General features: G+C 42.8%; 1 protein-coding gene across 1 annotated transcript; it reads right to left on the bottom strand.

The window, feature by feature from the left end:
* Positions 1 to 1,331: 1,331 nt before the first annotated feature.
* Positions 1,332 to 19,973, bottom strand: sacm1la (SAC1 like phosphatidylinositide phosphatase a). The gene is made up of 20 exons (XM_076301543.1): positions 19,917 to 19,973; positions 18,620 to 18,717; positions 17,760 to 17,834; positions 17,007 to 17,134; positions 13,450 to 13,599; positions 13,126 to 13,185; positions 12,952 to 12,985; positions 12,569 to 12,670; positions 12,254 to 12,339; positions 11,392 to 11,478; positions 11,197 to 11,265; positions 8,992 to 9,071; positions 8,439 to 8,537; positions 8,206 to 8,344; positions 7,967 to 8,036; positions 7,537 to 7,609; positions 6,887 to 6,980; positions 6,174 to 6,266; positions 3,694 to 3,751; positions 1,332 to 3,216 (listed from the first exon to the last, which is right to left on the bottom strand). Exons 1-20 carry the CDS (start codon positions 19,946 to 19,948, stop codon positions 3,080 to 3,082), a joined length of 1,764 nt encoding a protein of 587 aa, XP_076157658.1. The 5' UTR covers positions 19,949 to 19,973; the 3' UTR covers positions 1,332 to 3,079.

Genomic DNA, 19,973 nt, shown 5'->3' with positions numbered 1-19,973 from the left:
CTTATGGCTAATGTATATGAGAAATCCCATAGAGATGCTAACGGTTAGGATAATCAATAAAAGTAGATATTTAGAGCCAACTTCAGTCCATTTACGAAAGGGTTACATAAGAAGAGTTCTTTTTTTATAACTGACTATTTTCTCTCAATATAATACGTGTAGGAAAAATGTGACTGTTTAACTCATCAATGCCACTTGAACAAGTAGCCTAGCTGCACAAAATAAACAATAGGCGTGCGTGTGACAACGTGGATGGAGGTAGCCCTATGCGTAGTAGTACCTCCACCTACTGGTAGGACTGTCAACGTGCAACATTGTATTGCCTTTGGGCAAAGAGTAGCCTTTAGAACAGGGGTGTCAAACATAAGGCCCGGGGGCCAGATCAGGCCCACCAGCAGGTTTCATACGGCCCCCAAGAAGTTTTGGATGGGAAGGGAAAATTAGAAAGAAAAGATATTCATATCCACAATTTGCAATAAGCAATTTCTGTGATAAATTGATTAAACCTAGCACTACAATAAAATCATCCTCAGGAAGGAAGAGGCCAAAAAACTGACATGGAAAATGGGTGTTTCAAGAGAGAAAGAGCAGGATATGACGAGTAAATGATTTGTACTTGTTTGCTCATGAGTGGGTATAGTAAATGAGTATATAATCAAACAACACTCTGATACCAATGCAGAGAAATGAAAATGACCATGAGAATGACGGCCCCCGTGAGGTCTCATTCCAACAAATCCGGCCCACTGCCTGTATGAGTTTGACACCCCTGCTTTAGAAGCTTCTATACTCTTTGCTTTGGGGTTGTTGGCGATTTGACAGGCTTATGTTTCATGCCACTTAAAGACATGTTAATCTTAAAGTCATTCAAAGCAGGAAATAAGTAGGAAATATGTGCTTGCTTTTATTGAAAGGCTGTTTACATCCTCAGCACGGATCCTATCCTTATCTCATAATTACGAGATAATTATCTCATAATTACGAGATAGTATCTCATAATTATGACATATTATCTCATAATTACGTAACTATGAGATACTATGTCATAATTATGAGATACTATCTCGTAATTATGAGATAATTATCTCATAATTATGAGATAACCTGATTTTTTTTTTTGTGTGATGTGAATGCAATGCGCCACCGTAGGCAAATGCTTTTGTAGGTCATCATAACTTAAACAGGGTATAATTATTCACAAGCCATTATTCACTGAATGAATTCACTGAAGCCTAAGTGTAAATCATGATAAGAGTGTTTGAATGTAACATTTCAACCCTTACCAGTGTCCAAAAAATATAAAAGTAGAAATAAATATGACCAAAAACAAGTAGATGTCTGGAAAATGTTTTAATGGTCTGAGAGTAAAACAGAATACTATCAGATTAAAGTTTCCTTACATTTTTCATTACAGGAAGTGAATACTGCCCGTGAAGTAAAATGAGAGACACATTTTCATTGGTCAACAGTAACTTGATCAATTAGACAGAGGACGACTTTAGCGATCATAATCAATTATAGCCTTCATGAATGCAATTGAGGAGCATGCTTGCTTAAATTTAAGGAAATCTGGAATGATCTACATGTGCATGATTCAAACGTCAGGCATTTCACTGTACAATACTGTACACGAACATGAGGTAAATCAACATGGTTCAACAGTATCAACAGTAATGTGGTCACACATTGCTACTAATAACTCTCAAGTGCTCATGTCTTTACGGACAATTTGGTAAAATACAGGAGTACAATACATAATTACACAGATTAGTTTGCATGTACAATTTACAGTTTCGATTGACAAGGATACGTTTTATGGGACTAAATTGAAGAGCACAGTTTGAGATGACCTACTTAATTAACTATACTGAAGTAATAGTTCATCAAAACACATATCCACATCAGGAGACATTAAATCATGAGCACTCAGGAGCTGTGTGCATGTTAAAGCTGCTGGAGCTGGATATTGTTTCAAAGAACAGTAACATTTAACAATAAAGTATCAGAACCAACCTGCGGTCATGTTATTTTCCCCCAATGGCTGATCTAGCTTGGGTCTTTTGGATGAGGAATGGTCGGAAGGCATCACTGAGGGGTTATCTACAGTACATTCTGATTTTGTGTCCCAACGTCCCTGAAACAGTTTGCAAAGTTTTTTCCAAACCTTCACTGCACTGGTCCAAATAAAGTGGTAATGGAAATCTGATCAAACTTCCTCGCAAATCTGTCTCTGAAGAGTCTTGCGTTTACCAACTCTACTGGAGCAAATACCTTAAGCATGTAATGTAGTGTTTTGAGAAACTGAATGCCCTATTCAAACAAAGCCTTGCAGATGAGTTCAGCTAGAGTTAGGCTTTTCAGGACCAGTGCTATGAGCTCTGCGTGCCTTGCTTTTCACCCAAATTTCACATTATTAAAACATTAGGGTTAATACGTTTCTAGTGAATGCTTCAGTAAGGCTAATTACATTCAATAGTAAGAACCACACAGGAAACACAATCTATTTTACCTATCATACTAATCCTCAGACTGATGACCACAGAAAAAAGTGCAAACTCAACTTATGAGAATGGAACGCCCTCAACAGTGCCCCAGTAGCAGTAGCCCCCCCCCCCCCCCCCCCCACACACACACACACACACACACACAGGATGCGAGAGTCTATCGGAAGAGAGTCTGGAGTCGTCGGGAATCTCTCCCACCACATCTGATCTCTGAAGGGAAAGTTCTGATCTTTACTAAGCCTACATAGAAGGCTCCAGGTCATCTGATTTAACAAAGCAATGAGGAAGTCATTGCCATGAGGGGAGGACTGCTGAAGCTCACAGGGCACACAGGAGCGGAAGGCTGGGGGGAAAAAAAACTGTCAGGGGTCTTCAGAGAGGGTAGGAGAGATGTAGTGTCCACACAGAATTAGGAAAAAGACAGGAGACATTGGGAAGTGTAGGGTCCACTCAAAAGAGAGGCAGCAGGTCCAGTAGAGAGGAGGTACAAACTGCAGAGTCAAACCGTTGAACACACACCCAAACACACACAGACACACGCACACACACACAGAGACACACTAACACACGTCGTTTCAGTCCATCTTCTCCTTCTGGACCAACTTGGGGGCATCCACAAAGTCTTTCCCATTGAAGACTATGACAGCGGTGGTGACCACACTGGCCATGCCCCAAAACAACACATACGCCAGCGTCTCGGTCCAGGTGTCACCTAGGAAACAGTGGAGAGTTCTCATCAGAAAACCTTTAAACCCCTTTAAGCCATAAACACCACACATCATCATCATCCTCCTCATCATCATTAGCAGCAGCAGTAGCATCAGTGAATAAAACTTACACTCCCATTGATCAATGTCAGCCACTTACATTATTACTTTTATAGTTAATTTTTGCTAGGCTATACTAAAGCTATATCACACTTTGTGTTGCTACAGTGTACTGAATGTAAACACAGATGTAAATGCCTTCTAGACATGGTATATAACCGTGTATCTACAATTAAAAATCATAGTGATTAAGTGTAAGAGTGCATTAGGTTTTGATCGGCCAATCGGGTAAAAATTAGAAACTAAAATCAATAGTTAAATAAAGTTTAGTAGGTCCTCTACAGAAAATGTAATCTGCACTATTGGAATCTAGAAAAATGCACTCTTTATTACTGCAATATATAGATGTGCATTTCTCTTACCAGCCATTAGGAGGCAGAGGATGCACATGGAGAAGGCCACCAACAGGACAAGAGGCAGCTGAAAGAAACAACACAACTTCAACATAACACACACAACAAAACACACTTCCTATGTACACACTTGTGCACACAAAGGATGCATTACAGACATCCATACCTCTACAGAAAATTCCAGCATTAGCAAACACACATATACAATAGGGTGCATCAAATTTGAATGGGAAATTTTAATTTCAAAATATCAATTTGGCTGGCATTGCATTTTGTTCCACTTAACATAAAAATGACTTTTGCACAGTTTTGAGTAATTCCATTGAGATTTAGGGGTGCCACCTAACATATGAACTTTGGCGAAATTTCGAAAAATGTGCAATTTTTAGTCTAATTGCCAAAAGTTGACCTGGAAATGTTGAGTACAGTGAACTTTTCTACAGTAACATGTTCTATAGGGTTATCAAAGTAAAAGTTGTTTGTTTGCCCTTTGGGCAACTTGGGCATTTCTCAGAATTCAACTTTCAAGATTCTCCATTCACCGTCCTATAGACAAAATGAATGGAGGTCAATGGGACATGTTCACGTGGCCTTACCCTGAATTTTGTGCAGCAGTGATGGATGTCAGACACACATATAACATTTTATTGACTTTATTGTTAAACACAAAGGGCAATACTGACAGACTTAAAAGAACAAACCCTCTCTAGTGGCTAACTCACTGACTAACAGGGCCTAATGGTAAGAGCTGACACTAACTAAACTCTGAACTTAACTGCTCAGTCTGTGCCAGAGTCTCTGCTCCACTAAGCAACACCACCAGGGAGAAAGAGAGAGGGAATGGAACCTGAACTCTGAACCTAGCCAGTGTGTCTCCCCCCAGATATGTCTCCCCCACCCGCCACCCAAGAGTAACCGTCCTATTCAGGGATTAGCTTGGGTTTGCAGCGGCAAAGGTTTGGCTGTTGGTTGCGGTCATGTTCAACTCACACACACACACACACACACACACAAAGACAGACACACACACAAACACACACAGACATACACACACAGAGAGACATACACACAAAGACACAGACACACATACAAACACACACACACAGACACACACACACACACACAGACACACACACACACACACACACACACATACACACAGACACACACACACACACAGAAACAGACACACACACACACACAAAGACACAACACACACACACACACACACACACACACACACAGACATACACACACACAGAGAGAGACATACACACAAAAAAACAGACACACACACAAACACACACACACACACACACACACACACACACAGACACACACACACACACACACAGAAACAGACACACACACACACACAAAGACACAAACACACACACACACACACACACACACACACACACACACACACACAGACATACACACACACACACACATGTTCTCCACAGCCAAAGAGATACATAGAGAGAGAGAGAGAGAGAATAAGGGATACAAAGGAGAGAAGAAAGACACACCCAGAGAAAGCGAATGAAAAAAGGAGAGACAGGGCCAGATGTATGTTTTTGTGCCCACGTCAGGCATATTTCATTCGCAAAGTGCACGTAAAAGCATGGCAATGCATATGCATTCATTGGAGGGTCAGGGGAAAGTGGGAGTATCGCGCAAACACAGGAGACGACAAGTGCTAATAGCATTGATTAGGTATTCTACCATATGAATGAAAACAGCGCATGTCTGTTTTGCGGTGAAAAACTTGCGCCTGTTAAAAGCAGGTGTAATCAAAATCGCGGTTGAATGCGTCAATTAGAGAAACTTTTAGAGACAGCTGAATAAGTATTCAGAGCATCAGTTTTCTTTATTGTGCAATAAATAGTTCAAGTATTTTTAAGTAAATTAGTAGAACTACTAGGCCTACTCTGTATGTCGCTGCTCGTTGACATTTTATTATCATGTATGATCGCTAAAGTTTGATTCTTTTTAATGTCACAATTGGTTAACTATTCCACTGCGCTTGTGGTTCAGCTGTGGGCACGCAATTAGCTTTGCAGAGGGGGCGGGGAAACAACTACAGATATGATAGTAATATGTAATAACACATCCAACACAGATCAAGATCACCTCAAACAGAAAGATCACCTCAGTTTTCTTGAGCTGTAGTATTGTTTACCTCAGATCTCCATGGCGACCATTGAGCACTGTTACCACTTTATCCAACAAAAACAGATGTGCGGTGGCACCCCTAAATCATAATGTACTGGAAAAATATTTTGCATGTGTTGTTTCTACATATATTGGAACACTTTTAGCACCCAGCCATATAAAAATTCAAGAATTGTGTTTTTTGATGCACCCTAATATACAATCATCCAACCCTGCAAACCCACATGCAATCATCCTACCATGCAAACCCACAACCACATAGTCACACACACACACACAGACACACACACACACACACAGTTGCGGCTCACCATCATGAACTTCCAGTCCTTCTGCACTTGCAAGGGCGTTGGTCCTTCTGTGTCATCCACAGTGTAGTTGCCCAGGAACAGGTCAATAGAATCCTGGAACCCACCCAACACATTACACTTCCGGCCACACTTACCATTCCACATCACTATTCACACTTACATCAGCTTCTGTAAGCCATTACCCAATATTATCCTACTTAAACACACTAATACGCCAAAGTGACACTCATCATCTCAACATCAAGTCATACTAGCACTACACCTCCTTGAATCAGCCCACACAGTAACAACATATAAACAAACAAGCACACAAACAGTTGCTGACATTACACATCCAAGCTACAGTTCCGGCGCCGACAAGAGTGGCAGCCTACTCAGTAGCTCTGTGTCTTAGTGTTTGTTTCTACGTCTTTTGTTTACTTGAATTTCCCCTGGGGATCAATAAAGTATCTATCTATCTATAGCTTCCGCTGAACATTTCACCGTCCTACTATCATTGCACCATCATCCCAGCATAGGAGCAAAGTCATATGTGGGTGTCACATCGGTGTCATACATCCCACCACCACGACCACAAAGGGCCGGATGGCCACCCAGACATCTACAGATCCACAGTGAGTCACCTGTGACCTGTCAGGACCTGCAAGATGTGCTGCCGGATGCTGACTCATGTAAATCATCTTATAGGTTGCCCACCACACACGCACACAAACCTGTCTATAGCCATCAGAGAAGTTGTTCTTGTAGTAGCGGATCATGGAGTTCCAGCCATCCATGACTAAACCCCACTGAGACCGCTTCCCTGTCCTGCAGAAACACACACACCAGAGAAGTGTATTACCTCACGTATGCACACACACATAGTCAAGTTTCAACCGTTTGTTCGTTTGTATTAGACATATTTATAATTGTCAGCAAGACAATTACAAGCATTTTTTATTTTACCACATGGCCAACACAAGTGAGTCAGTACTCTTGCACATTCCTAATAGCGTGCATGTTACAAAGTGTAATCTCTCCAGGAAAACGGGCACAATGGAGTCTTCTGTGTATGTTCATGGAACCCACAATGTTGGGCTTGTTGCTTGGTTCCCGTGTGACCGCAAACACATTTCCTCTCACAGTGGAAATGACTAAAGGGAAGAGAATATGACTAAAGAGAGGAATGAAGTACCTGGTAAGTTTGCCCCTCACAATATGACATCACAGCCAACCACCCACCCAACACCGCACGCAAGCACGCACACACACACACACACACGCGCACACGCACGCACACACGCACGCACACACGCACGCACACACGCACGCACGCACGCACGCACACACACTTTGTAGATGTATTAGTCATTGGAAGTGCTACCTGGTGAAGTCAGTCTTAAGGGCACCGGTGCCTGCATACTGCTTAGCACACGCGTCAGCGTTATCGGCCCAGGCTGAAAAGGAGACAAAACACACGCGTGCGTGCATGCACATGCATGGACAAACACGTTAGTGGGTCACACACACCACACACTCCACAACCATCTGCCTAGCAGACAGGAAGGGGCTCAATGCCCACGGGAACCCGAGGTCAAATCTGGCCTAAGGTCATTCCCTGAGCCCACCTTCCCATTTAGCTAACTAGGCTAACTGTAATTACCCACTTTCAGTGACCTATACCAAGTTAGGCCAAAAGTGTCAGACTGGGTTACTGGACACACAGAGAAGGGTCTGTATCCTTTTATCTAAATCTTGTGTAGACAGCAATACACTAATTTCACATGGTTAACAGTTAGCAGCAGTGAACTCACCATTTTTATAGATCTTCTCAAAGTCTGCCTGCTCATCAATCTTCTGGCCAACATTGAGGACTCCCATCCTCTGCATTCAACAGACATCATGAGAGAGAGTGTGTTATCAGGGTTGAAACCAGTGTGTCCGGTCTAAAGAGAACTTCTCCTTCAGCCTCGAAGGTCAGGAGACAGAGGCAGCAAGTGTGTGTGTGTGTGTGTGTGTGTGTGTGTGTTGTTTATATGTGTGCTTGCCCAACCTGAAGCTGGTTTTGAAGTGAGCGTCGGGCCAGAAGACTCTGGATGACATTGGTCCGGTCAAGACAGTCCATGCAGTTACTGCGAAACATGCCACTCTGCTGAGTTACCACCTTCCCGTCTGAGTCCACCCAGAAGTACCTGCACACATGCATACAGATGCCATCAGGAGGTCTCTGTTCATGAAATATGTGTCTCTGTCTGTGTCTGTGTCTGTGTCTGTGTGTCGACTTACGCATACTCATCCTGATTCTCTGCTACATCATCCACCAGAATCTGCAGCCGATGCCAGCGCATCTTACTGCACTCCTTATGGAAGTCGAAGGCAACATACCTGCAAACACACAAACACCAGGGAACAGAGGTCAGACAGCTACCAAAGAGAACAACAGAGCCAACCAGACAAGAGCCAAAGCATGAAGACCCTACAGTGGCCAGGGAGTGGCCAGGAGAGGGAGCAGGCATGTGCAGCTTGCTTCAGATTACACGCCGGAGGGTGCCTGAATGGCCGTAATGGCTGCTGCATAACTTCAAGGTGGATGACACCAGGGTAGATTTTTTAAATCTGATGAAGGCCTTATAGGCCGAAACGTAGTTTAGTAAAGACTTGCGATATGGAGCCAGAGTGTGCTGCACTTTTTTTTACCTCTTGAACTTATTGCCAGTGGCTAGCACCTCCCTAAAAATCAGTTGGTGTGCGTTACTAATACCTTTCACAAACAAGAGCAGAGACAGAGGCTATGATGTCAAAGACCAGGGGTCAGGGGTCAGCAGAGGCAGTGCCTTACCTAATCAGGCCGTTGTCCATTCCGTCCACCATCTTAGCGAAGGCCTCCTCCAGTGGCTTCTCTGAGCCCTTTTGATTCACCTGGGACACACACAGACACACACACACACACACAGACACAGACACACCCAGACACAGACACAGACACAGACACAGACACAGACACAGACACAGACACAGACACAGACACAGACACAGACACAGACACAGACACAGACACAGACACAGACACAGACACAGACACAGACACACACACACAGACACAGACACAGACACAGACACAGACACAGACACACACACAGACACAGACACAGACACACAGACACACACACACACACTCTCTCTCTTAGCAAGAGGTTAAAATGGTTTAAAAAAGCTTTTAGACCTCTAGCTGTTGCTACCTCTAGCTGTTGTTGCCAGTGTCCTCTTCTATGCAGTAGTATGTTGGGGAGGAAGCACAAGGAAGAAGGATGCGGGGCGAATTGACAGGCTGGTAAGGAAAGCTGGCTCTGTAGTGGGAGCTGAACTGGAGTGCATCACTTCACTATCTGACAAAAGGACCCTGAACAAACTGATCAACATCTTGGACAATGAGTGTCACCCACTCCACAGCACTATTGTTAAGCAGAAGAGCCTGATCAGCTGGAGACTTCGCTCACTGCCTTGCACAACTGACAGACTGAGAAAGTCATTTGTCCCCAGGGCCATTGAACTGTTCAATGCCTCACTTAAGGGAAGAGGAGAGATAGACTTCTCTGCATAGTCTGTCTGCCTCTTCACCCCCTCCATGTTTGGTAGTGTCTGTCCACTAGCCACTTGTACCACTGTCTTTATGCCTCACTGTTTGCGTGCTATATTAGCACATTAGCACATATGCATAACCCCCCCTCCATGCCACAGCCAAACTGTGGCCACACTTATATATTTCTTAAATAGTTAAATATATAGATATATAGACTTTACTTTACTTTATTTCTGCATTGTTGCACTGTTGGACTTAATCATTTGCACTATCACCATGACCACTATCACCATTGCACTACCACCATGACACTCATTCACACAGAGCACCTTAGAGCACCTTACCATACCTTACTATGCACAGAGAATCACAGGCTCAGTCCCTGCCTCAGTCATTGCAAGCGCCTCTGATTGATTACTCACCACTATGTGGATACTGTTTTTAGAATTGATTTAGATTAAGTGTTAGTTAGTATAATTTGTATTTTTGTAATTTGTATTTTAGTATATTTTTATATATTGTATTAAGTGTTAGTTAGTATAATTTGTATTTTAGTATATTTAGCATATTCTTTATATTCTACTGTCCTTATTGCTTAGTTGTGTTTTTATATTATATACTTTAATTACTCTTTCTGCTGTTAAAGAATGTGTTTGTGTTGTATGTATGCTGCTGAGACCTTGAATTTCCCCTGGGGATCAATAAAGTATCTATCTATCTATCTATCTATCTATTTAGCATCAGAAACCACAAATAATATAAGGGTACATCTGTGGTGACAGAGCTATCTCGCCAAGGCCATATTAGGAGCATACTGAGAAATATAAGTGAAAGTTGATTAGCATCTCAACCTGCACCATGCCGTTATCCCTATCTGAGACTAGCTATTATATAAATGCAGTGTAACAGTGTAACCACAATCAACGGTGTCCCTTGAGAGTGTTGAAACCTGACTCATCTGCTGCTCTGCAAATCTGAGCGGAGATAAGAAATGTCAGAAAACTCTGAGGCACGCCGTGCAGATGCGATACTTTGTAAAGGGTAACAGACAGTGCAATTCGTCATTGTGAAAGGAGAGGTGGTTTGTGGTTGCCGGTATGTAGGCAGTACGGCAAAGGTTCACCAGAACACTGGTTTGCCAGCTGACATCAAAGAATGAAGAAACCCAATGCACCATCATACACACAGACACACACACACACACACACTTTGATGGTTGAGGCAAATCAAACATTTGCTTAAAAAGCCACATACACTGTGGAGTGACTTATGTGTGTGTGTGTGGGTGTGTGGGTGGGTGGTTGTGTGTGTGTGTGTGTGTGTGTGTGTGTGTGTATGAATGCATTTGAAAATGTCCGCCTCTGTATTTGACCATGGTTATATATGTATCCCTAACTTTTTGATACGGAAAAGTCTGTGATTGTTATGTATGCCACAAACAAGCATCTGCAGGTGAGTACTTACCAGATTGAGTATGACCTGCTTTCCATAGATAAGCACTTGAGATTCAAAATGCCTCTTGAAGCCATCCATCTGTGAGGACAGACAAACAAACAAACGAAGAGCATTACTAATACTACTGATAATTCATATCTACTGATCGGTACTCTCCAACCTCACATCCTCATATCTGATTGGCTGCCATCTCCCAGGCCTTACGTGATTGGTGCTGTTGCTGATCAGGGGTTTGGGCTTGTACTTCAGGTTGGGCCGCTGGGACCAGAAGAACGGCATTGAGCCTCGTGTCTGTCAACATGAGAACATAGATACCACACACACACATATTTGGTCATTGTGATTGATGATGGAATTAGACAGATACACACACACGCACGCACACACACGCACACACACAAACGCACGCGCACACATGCACGCACACACACACGCATGCACGCACACACACGCACAGAGTGAAGCGCACCCAGCCACAAAATAACCTTTTAGGCTGTCATCTTGTTCATTCACTGCACAAAATACACTTAAACTGATTTTGATACAACCAACCACTAATGTTGATACAACCAACCACACTGTATATGGATCTTGGAACTGTGGATAATAATGGAGATTCCACACAAGTACAGCAACAGTGTCTCACTTCATGCCTTCATGCCTCCACAGATTAAAGAGACTTTCGAATGAGGTCCAACATCCTGTACGAAACTTCCCTAGCAAGCATGCACCATCCCCGTGATGTGCAACGCTGATCATGATGTGCAACCACCACTCTGATGTGCAAGAGTACCACAAAGTTTCCACATATGCCGAGTCATGAACATGGATTGAGAACGCAATGGAGGACAATGATGGTGACGTTTTTTGCAGCACTACTACGCAAGATAGCTGCTCATGGCTATGATTACATAGCAGATGCTTTTGTTCAATGCAACATATACATGGAATTAGATGCATCATAAGCTACTGTATATCAGGAAACATTACACATTAGTTACTCCCTCAGCTATGAGACACTGGGCATGCCGAACCAGGCTGCCTCTATCCACATCCAAAAACTCACCTGGACAAAGGAGGAACGCGCCCCTTGGAACTGCACAATCTGTTCCGTCTCCACAAAGTTTGCGGCATGCCCCTCAGAGTCAATGCCTGGGACATACATAGAAAACAGTTTGTATATGATTGTATAGGAATGGGGGGGGGTAGTGTATATGAGCAACCAAGAGAGCATGCAAATGCAGTATGTACACACTGAATATGGGGTTGGTAATATATAAATATGCATATAGCTGGAACTGCTTATATACTTATAGTTCTGGAACACCTGCATTTGCATCTGGTGTATGTGCGTATATACATGAATGTAATGTATGTGTACCTCTGACATAGTAGCGCACTCCGGCTCTGAAGCAGCTGCGTCTGGAGATGAGGATCCACTCAAAGATCTTGGAATTGATGCTGCAGGGCTTCATCACCACAACTGACACCAGTTAAGGACACTCACTCAGCTATCACGACTGCACTCAGCACTCAAAACACACACACAGACACACACACACACACACACACACACAGACACAGACACAGACACAGACACAGACACAGACACAGACACAGACACAGACACAGACACAGACACACACACACACACACACACACACACACACACACACACACACACACACACACACACACACACACACACACACACACACACACACACACACAGGGTGGCCTCCATGAGAGGCTTTGGAAGGATACAGCCATGGATGACGGGGAAGGCAAACTTGTGTAGCTATGTGACAGAACAAAACAATAGGGAGCATTACTTGAAGACCAAAACCATGAAATAGAATAGATGTAGGTGTGCGTTTGAAAAGAACATATAGCACATTAATCTGATAGGTCAGTTGGACTCAGATCGCACATACTCACCTCAGGCTGGCCAATGATGTCTCTGAGCAGGTTGCCATTCCAGACAAACCTCTGATCTGCCTGTTATAAACACACCCACAAATATACATATATTTTTATATATATAAAAGTTACCACTACTTGACTCGTTAATATGGGCTCAGACGTCTGAGTATGTATCTGGAACTTAACAAAATGTAGTGTAGTGTTAATAATAAAGATACATGGATATTAGTGTGTCTTTATATCTCCACCTCAGGTATTTGTGTGTGTGTGTGTGTGTGTGTGTGTGTGTGTGTGTGTGTGTGTGTGTGTGTGTGTGTGTGTGTGTGTGTGTGTTCTCACTCGCTCCAGAAGGCTCATCTCCTGGAAGTCTGGGCTGGTGTTGGCCAGTCTCTGCTGCGTGTGCGTGAGGTCATAGTCGGTGCAGAAGTAAAAGCCATCTGTATTCAGCACGCTGGTAATCATGCTGAGGAACAGCCGGTTGTCCTGGGTCTGACAACACAACAGTGAGAGGAGAGGAGCGGATGTGACTGTGTGCCTTCAGCACTCTCTTGGTCACATCAGAGAGTCACATTATCCTGAATGTGATGTATAGTATAGTTATGAGCATAGTTAGATATAACCAAGTTGGATAGCTCCAGAACTCACGGCAAAGGATGGTCTTAAAGGAGCCACCCCACTTTTATGACACTATGTATGGCATATGAATGCTGTTCTGTTGACCTTTAGTTTTGTTGCTACTGTGCATGGAGGACGGGTCAATTTTGAGTTTTGCCCAACATTGGTGGTAGGTTTAGAGAAAAATTCAGCACATTTTAATCGTAGCGCAATAATGCCGATAACCGTGATGATTTAGGATCATTTAGGCTTGTAGATTTAACACACACACACTTAAAATGGCTTAAAATAACTACGCTACCACCATAATTTCCTGTTTATGACTAATGTGTGAATTGTTGAAATCCCCTGATGATGGGAATATAAAGGCTTTCAAAGGCCCGTTACACACTGGATGCGTGGTGTGAGTGTGTCAGCTGCGTGGCGCGTTCGTTTTTATTTCCGCCAAAAACGTGTGCATGCTAGGAATAGGAGTCATGCCTATTTTTCACGCCACACGCAAGTGTGTTGGAAGCGTTTCCATTCAATACAGTGAGGAAAAAAAATTATGTGAGCAAAAGATTGGCAGATTGGCAGCGCCACATCACACACTTTTGATAAGCAGACATAGAAAACGCCAAGCACGCAACATTAGAACATGAGGTGGCGGTCCTGGTTGGGCAGACACAGTGCAGATATGGAATGCGGTTTAATGTGGTTAACACTCCTTCTGACTATTTGCAGAGGACATTTTTTTTAAATCAGATAAGGTTGTTGCAGCACCGTCTCAAACTGTACTGTGCCTATATCAAGAATTGGTCCCAAAACCAAGGCCTGTAAAATATTTCTGCTCAAATCCTATGTCTTGATAGGAAAATCACATTATCTGGGAACACACATTATCTGGGAAGCCATGTTTGGGCATTATTATAATTAAAGGTATTATTCATTGGCAGACCAAACTTTTTAGGGTGGAAGACACACATGTTCTCAGTATGACTGAACCATCTTGATTCTAGATTTTTTTTTTAAAAAAGTGCAAAGAGAGTGACATTAAGGATAGTATAAACTACGCATTTGGTATCAATAATTATTTTTTCTTTACTTTTTTTATAATAACATTAAATCTTTACACTCCCCCCCCCCCCCCCCCCCCCCCCTATTTTGAGTTTTTGCTCGAAATTGCACACCGCCTACTAACAATGGCCCTGTTTCCACACACTTTGACTTATATTCAAGTCCTCTTTTGAAAGCAGAGGCCTAGTAGATTATTTTGGTACCAATAGATTGACTGTGTGATGAACTGTCAGAGAGTGGCAAAGGGTAGAATGATAGGGTTTCTTTAGGCGGTTTTATACATCTCTGGAAATGACCACATTCTGCCAACAACACAACTGAGGCCCACTACCAGGTATTGTGAATCTGTATCTCAAAGTAGATCAATATAGAATAAAATATGAGTACTTTAGACCATTATTTGCCAAGGTATGCTCATGTGTTTGTAAAATGCCCTATGGAAACTCCCCCTAGGGCTTTTGGTTACCCAAAATGCATACTGACAATAAAAGGCTTACTGTGTGGCAACCTCTTGGTGTAGAAGCATAATCCTGGTCTCAAATGAAAGGTAACATCTTGAGGTTTCTTGTAGAATATTTGGAATGTATGTCAGGGGTTCTGATACAGAATGACTACACAAAATATGGAATGATTACACAAAAGTCTCTACTTTTGCATGTTCAATGGGTGTGCATTAAATGGACTATACATCTGCACAACTAATATTGGATAAAACAACATGAATGTTCAATTTCTAGGGATTTCGGTGAATATTTCAATACCCAATATGCTGCATCTACTTATTGCTAAGGGGTATACACTGCAGCTAGAAAGTAGGGAGGCGGGGGGGGGGGGGGGGCATTTCTGATCAAATTTAATTGAGACATAGTAAGATTAATCTGACAATGTAAAGCACTATATAGATTGTACATGAAAAATGTTGTCATATATGGATTTCCAAGAGTTCAAGCTTTTCAATAGTGTATAATATTACTATGCAACATACCAATATGGTGCACACAATTGATTTAGAATGTTGGGGGGAGGTGGGGGGGCACTGCAATTGGGACACCCGCAGTGTAAACAGTTTTAACTAGTAACACAAGTAACAAACACACACACACACACACACACTCGTGTGCACACTTACTCCCCTCACAAGCCTTACAGGTTAATAGGATCTCCACTTAATCTCGTTAAGCTGCGGGAGAGGGAGGGCCTGATCTGCACGCGTAACCAGGAACTCACACACACGTGCACGCACATACACTGACATTTATGCACGCACTCTCTCTCTCTCTCTCTCTCTCTCTCTCACGCACGCACGCTCTCACAAACTCTCTCTCTCTCTCTCTCTCTCTCTTTCTCAGTACACGCACGCACTCCTTCACGCACGCACACACACACACACATGCTCTTAAGAAAACTTCTTCTCCCTACGCCCCAGGGACACACCTCCCCAACACAGGTACGAACATTAGTGCAAAGGTCAAGGCAACCGGTAGGGTCTTACACAACAGAGCTTTGTATGGGCAAATGTGGGAAAGTGTGTGTGTGTGAGCAGGGGGAGTAACAGCTCAACAATCCTACTGAGAGCTCAGTGGAGGGCTTAGTGCATCATTTTGGGGTCCAGTCATAGATTTGTAAATACAGAGAGGATAAACTGTTTTAAACAATTGCTTGCCATTAAGATGAGATGGGATGACAGAATTGACATGGTGACATGATCAGTTAAGACTGAACTCAATATTCTGATTTATCTCTTCTATTTCTATGAGATGTCACATGATTGGCCATAATATAAATCTGGTGTAAATGCATAAAGGAAACATTGTGATCTGACTGATTGTGGATCACTCAAGCCGCATTTGGAGGTGGTCAGGAGTGGGGCCCATACACCCACTGTTTGCTAACTCTTCCCATATCAAATGTGATCATTAACCCTTAAAGGTGTGGGTTTTTGAACATTCTAACATAAGATTCCATTCCGCAACAATTCATGGTTCTAAAATTCGATGTTGAATTCCATGAACCCAGAGCCTTATAGATAGATCTATATGGCTATATGGCTCGGCATGAACCCAGATATTCTTTAGAACGTTCCTTTTCCAACATTGCAGTTGAGATGGGATGTTAACCAAAATACAGTTGATGTTGTGTACATATCTAAATATTTCATTATGAGGCACAAACAGCTGAGTACAGCGTCATGTTATCCGGCTGAGCATGCCACTACGTGTGATCACCTGATTCTCAGTGAGGTGCAGGATGGTCTTCTTGTAAGGGATCACGTCAAACTCAGTTGCCTTCCAAACGGTGTGGCCAGCCAGTTCGCCCATCTTCTTCTTTCGTGTGATAACGATAAGGTACATGCCTGAGAGAGACAGGTATCATGGGTTTCTTCCATGTCTCACACACACAGTAATTTGGGCATCCTAATGTTCATGAACAAGACCTGTGGTTCCTTGATGTGGGATTTGAATTCTGCAGTTTACCCATAACAAAGACATGATTTTGTAACTATTGGTCATCCAATGACTTTTACAGCATTTAACAACATTATTAACTAAATGTTCTCCTTTTTCACAAAGGCTATTGGCTACACAGATCAGTACACTGAAGTGTATGCATGTCACAATCGATAACAATATGTGATGCGATCTGGGAAAACCCCTTCACATGGTGCAAATTTACTAACTTATGATTCTGATACCATCCAGCAACATCCAAGATTTTGGGAGGATGGAATCCAGGGTTTTACTAGGGGATGGCGTCCAGAATGTTGCTAGGATGGTATCAGAGAGGGTTGAAACGGAACAAAAATCGAGGATTTTTGAGTGCATTTTTGAAGGGTTTTCCTAGATCGCATCGCATTCTTCTTCTCCTCTGTGCCTGTAAGGTGTCTGTGTAAGTGTGTGTGTGTGTGTGTGTGAGTGTCTGCATGTGTGAGCATGCGTGTGTGTGTGTGTGTGTGTGTGAATGGGCAAAATCACACATACCAGCAACCAGCCGGATTGTTCCCATGATGCCACAGATGGGCCGAGTGATGCCAGATGGAGGGATGTCATGAGTTCCTGCAACAACACAAAACCCACATGTTAAATGCCGCTAGTCTCTCTCGCACACACACAAACACACAGGAGATCTACATGCTACGGTCACTATATTCCAATCCCAGTGTCAGTATGAAGCGCCTGACACAGGCGCCTGACAATAAAATACACTGTTGCTCCGGGTATATAGGAGTAATAGCATTTCTATATGAAAATGCTTCTTTGTTGTTACCACATAAATACACCACTCACCACAACTTTCAGATTATCTAGCACTTGTAGGTATTAAATGAAGGGTGTTCTTTGTTAAACATTTCCAGACTACATGATCTCATTGAAAACTGAATTGGTATTGCTAGCACTTGTATGAAGCGCCTGACACAATACCAATTCAGTTTTCAATGAGATCATGTAGTCTGGAAATGTTTAACAAAGAACACCCTTCATTTAATACCTACAAGTGCTTGCTAATCTGGAAGTTGTGGTGAGTGGTGTATTTATGTGGTAACAACAAAGAAACATTTTCATAAAGAAATGCTAGTGCTCCTATATACCCGGAGCAACAGTGTACTTTATTTCGAGGCTACAGGCTAGTGGTTAAGAATAAGAACTGAGCAATACAAGGTGGAGCAAAGTCAGTGTTGCCAGGCTGGAATCCAATGGACGGTGTGTGAAAGTGGACTGGCAGTACATGACTAGATTTACTTCCCATTTGTGGCCAACAATTGTGCCATTTAAACTAATAATGCAATGACCACACACACACACACACACACACACAAAACAGCATTGGCAGCACAGCAGACCTGTGAGGGTCATCTCCATGGAAATCCGGTCAATGACAAGGACATCAGTGGCGCCATCATCACAGGCTTCAATGTAGAACTTATCCACAGTCGCATGCCTGGAGATGAAATCATCAGTATTTGAGACAATAATCTCAAACGAAAACACATTACCAAAATCACCACAACATGCATCAAAATGATCAAAATCAGGACAATTCTCATCATGTCTGTCACCATGACAATCACCATCTAATGATTTATAGTTCAGTGGTTTCAAACAGTTTGACATGTAGATGATGCTTTGAAGTAAGTGTTCTGATTTTGGTGTACTTGAGTCTAAATTATAGTCTGGTTTCATTGCAGTTAAAACAGCAGGTACTCTCGGGTTTGGGTCGGAACAGGTGGTTCCAGTACATCCAGTATATACATACATTCAGCTCCCTTTTAAGAGAAGGGTGCGCGTTCAAGGTACGTTTAGTTTGTGCATTGTTCCTCAGGGCGTGTGTGCAGATAGCATACAATTCAGATGTTGTAACCTGTGTCTCTCCACTGTCAGCTCCGCCTCTAGGCCTCTCCGAGAACTCAACATACAGCAGCGACAGGTGCAGTGCGTCAACCTCACCGTGCCAGCTAAGAAATGAATGCTAGCACACACTCTGCTGAGCAAGTTCAGGAAAGCTAATTGTCGAGAAGGCCTTTGCTGCGGCGTCTGGCTTGTTTGATGCTATAAGGATACTATCTGCAGACTACTGTATCGCAAAGCCAAGCTTACAGTAACATCAAAGCAGCCGAGCTGCGGGTAAAGCAACCGTAGCAGTTCAACAACATCACATAACACCACCGTGGTTGTCCATAACGTTAGCGAGCTAGCGAACTAGCTACAAAATACCGTGAGTGGAGAGTGTGTTTCAGAGAAAGATATAACGTTGGCCCCATTTCATTACAATACTACTGAATGACTGTGAACGGAAGCAAGCTAGCATTGCACTGTTTATTATAAGAAGCAGTGCCATATTTAAAAACCTGTCCAAGACGAATGTAAGGGGCATATTCTATAAAAGGATGCAGACTCCATCTGAAGTGGAAACGCTGCTACTGTCAGCGAACTTTTGAATGAATTAGCAAGCTGCGAGACAAGCGCAGCTCAGTCAGCTAAGTCAGCATACAACTCGCCGAGTTTTATGTTATGGACAAGCGTGACAACTTATTTAGTAAATACACCATTGGAATTCGTAGGTACATAATTTGAACGCGATATATAATCATGTCGAATAAGTGTAAGATAAGAGTAAAAAGTTGAAAACGCATTACTCACAAATTGAACCTCTCGTAGGCGGTCGCCATCATTACTTCCTGTGTTGACTTCGTCACG

This window comes from Alosa pseudoharengus, unplaced genomic scaffold (genome assembly GCF_046254945.1).
Source record: "Alosa pseudoharengus isolate Yale_2024_CS ecotype anadromous, Long Island Sound unplaced genomic scaffold, YU_APseudo_1.1 YU_APseudo_1.1_scf_23, whole genome shotgun sequence".
Classification (NCBI taxonomy): Eukaryota; Metazoa; Chordata; class Actinopteri; order Clupeiformes; family Clupeidae; genus Alosa; species Alosa pseudoharengus.
This window is presented reverse-complemented; position numbering and strand designations above follow the sequence as displayed.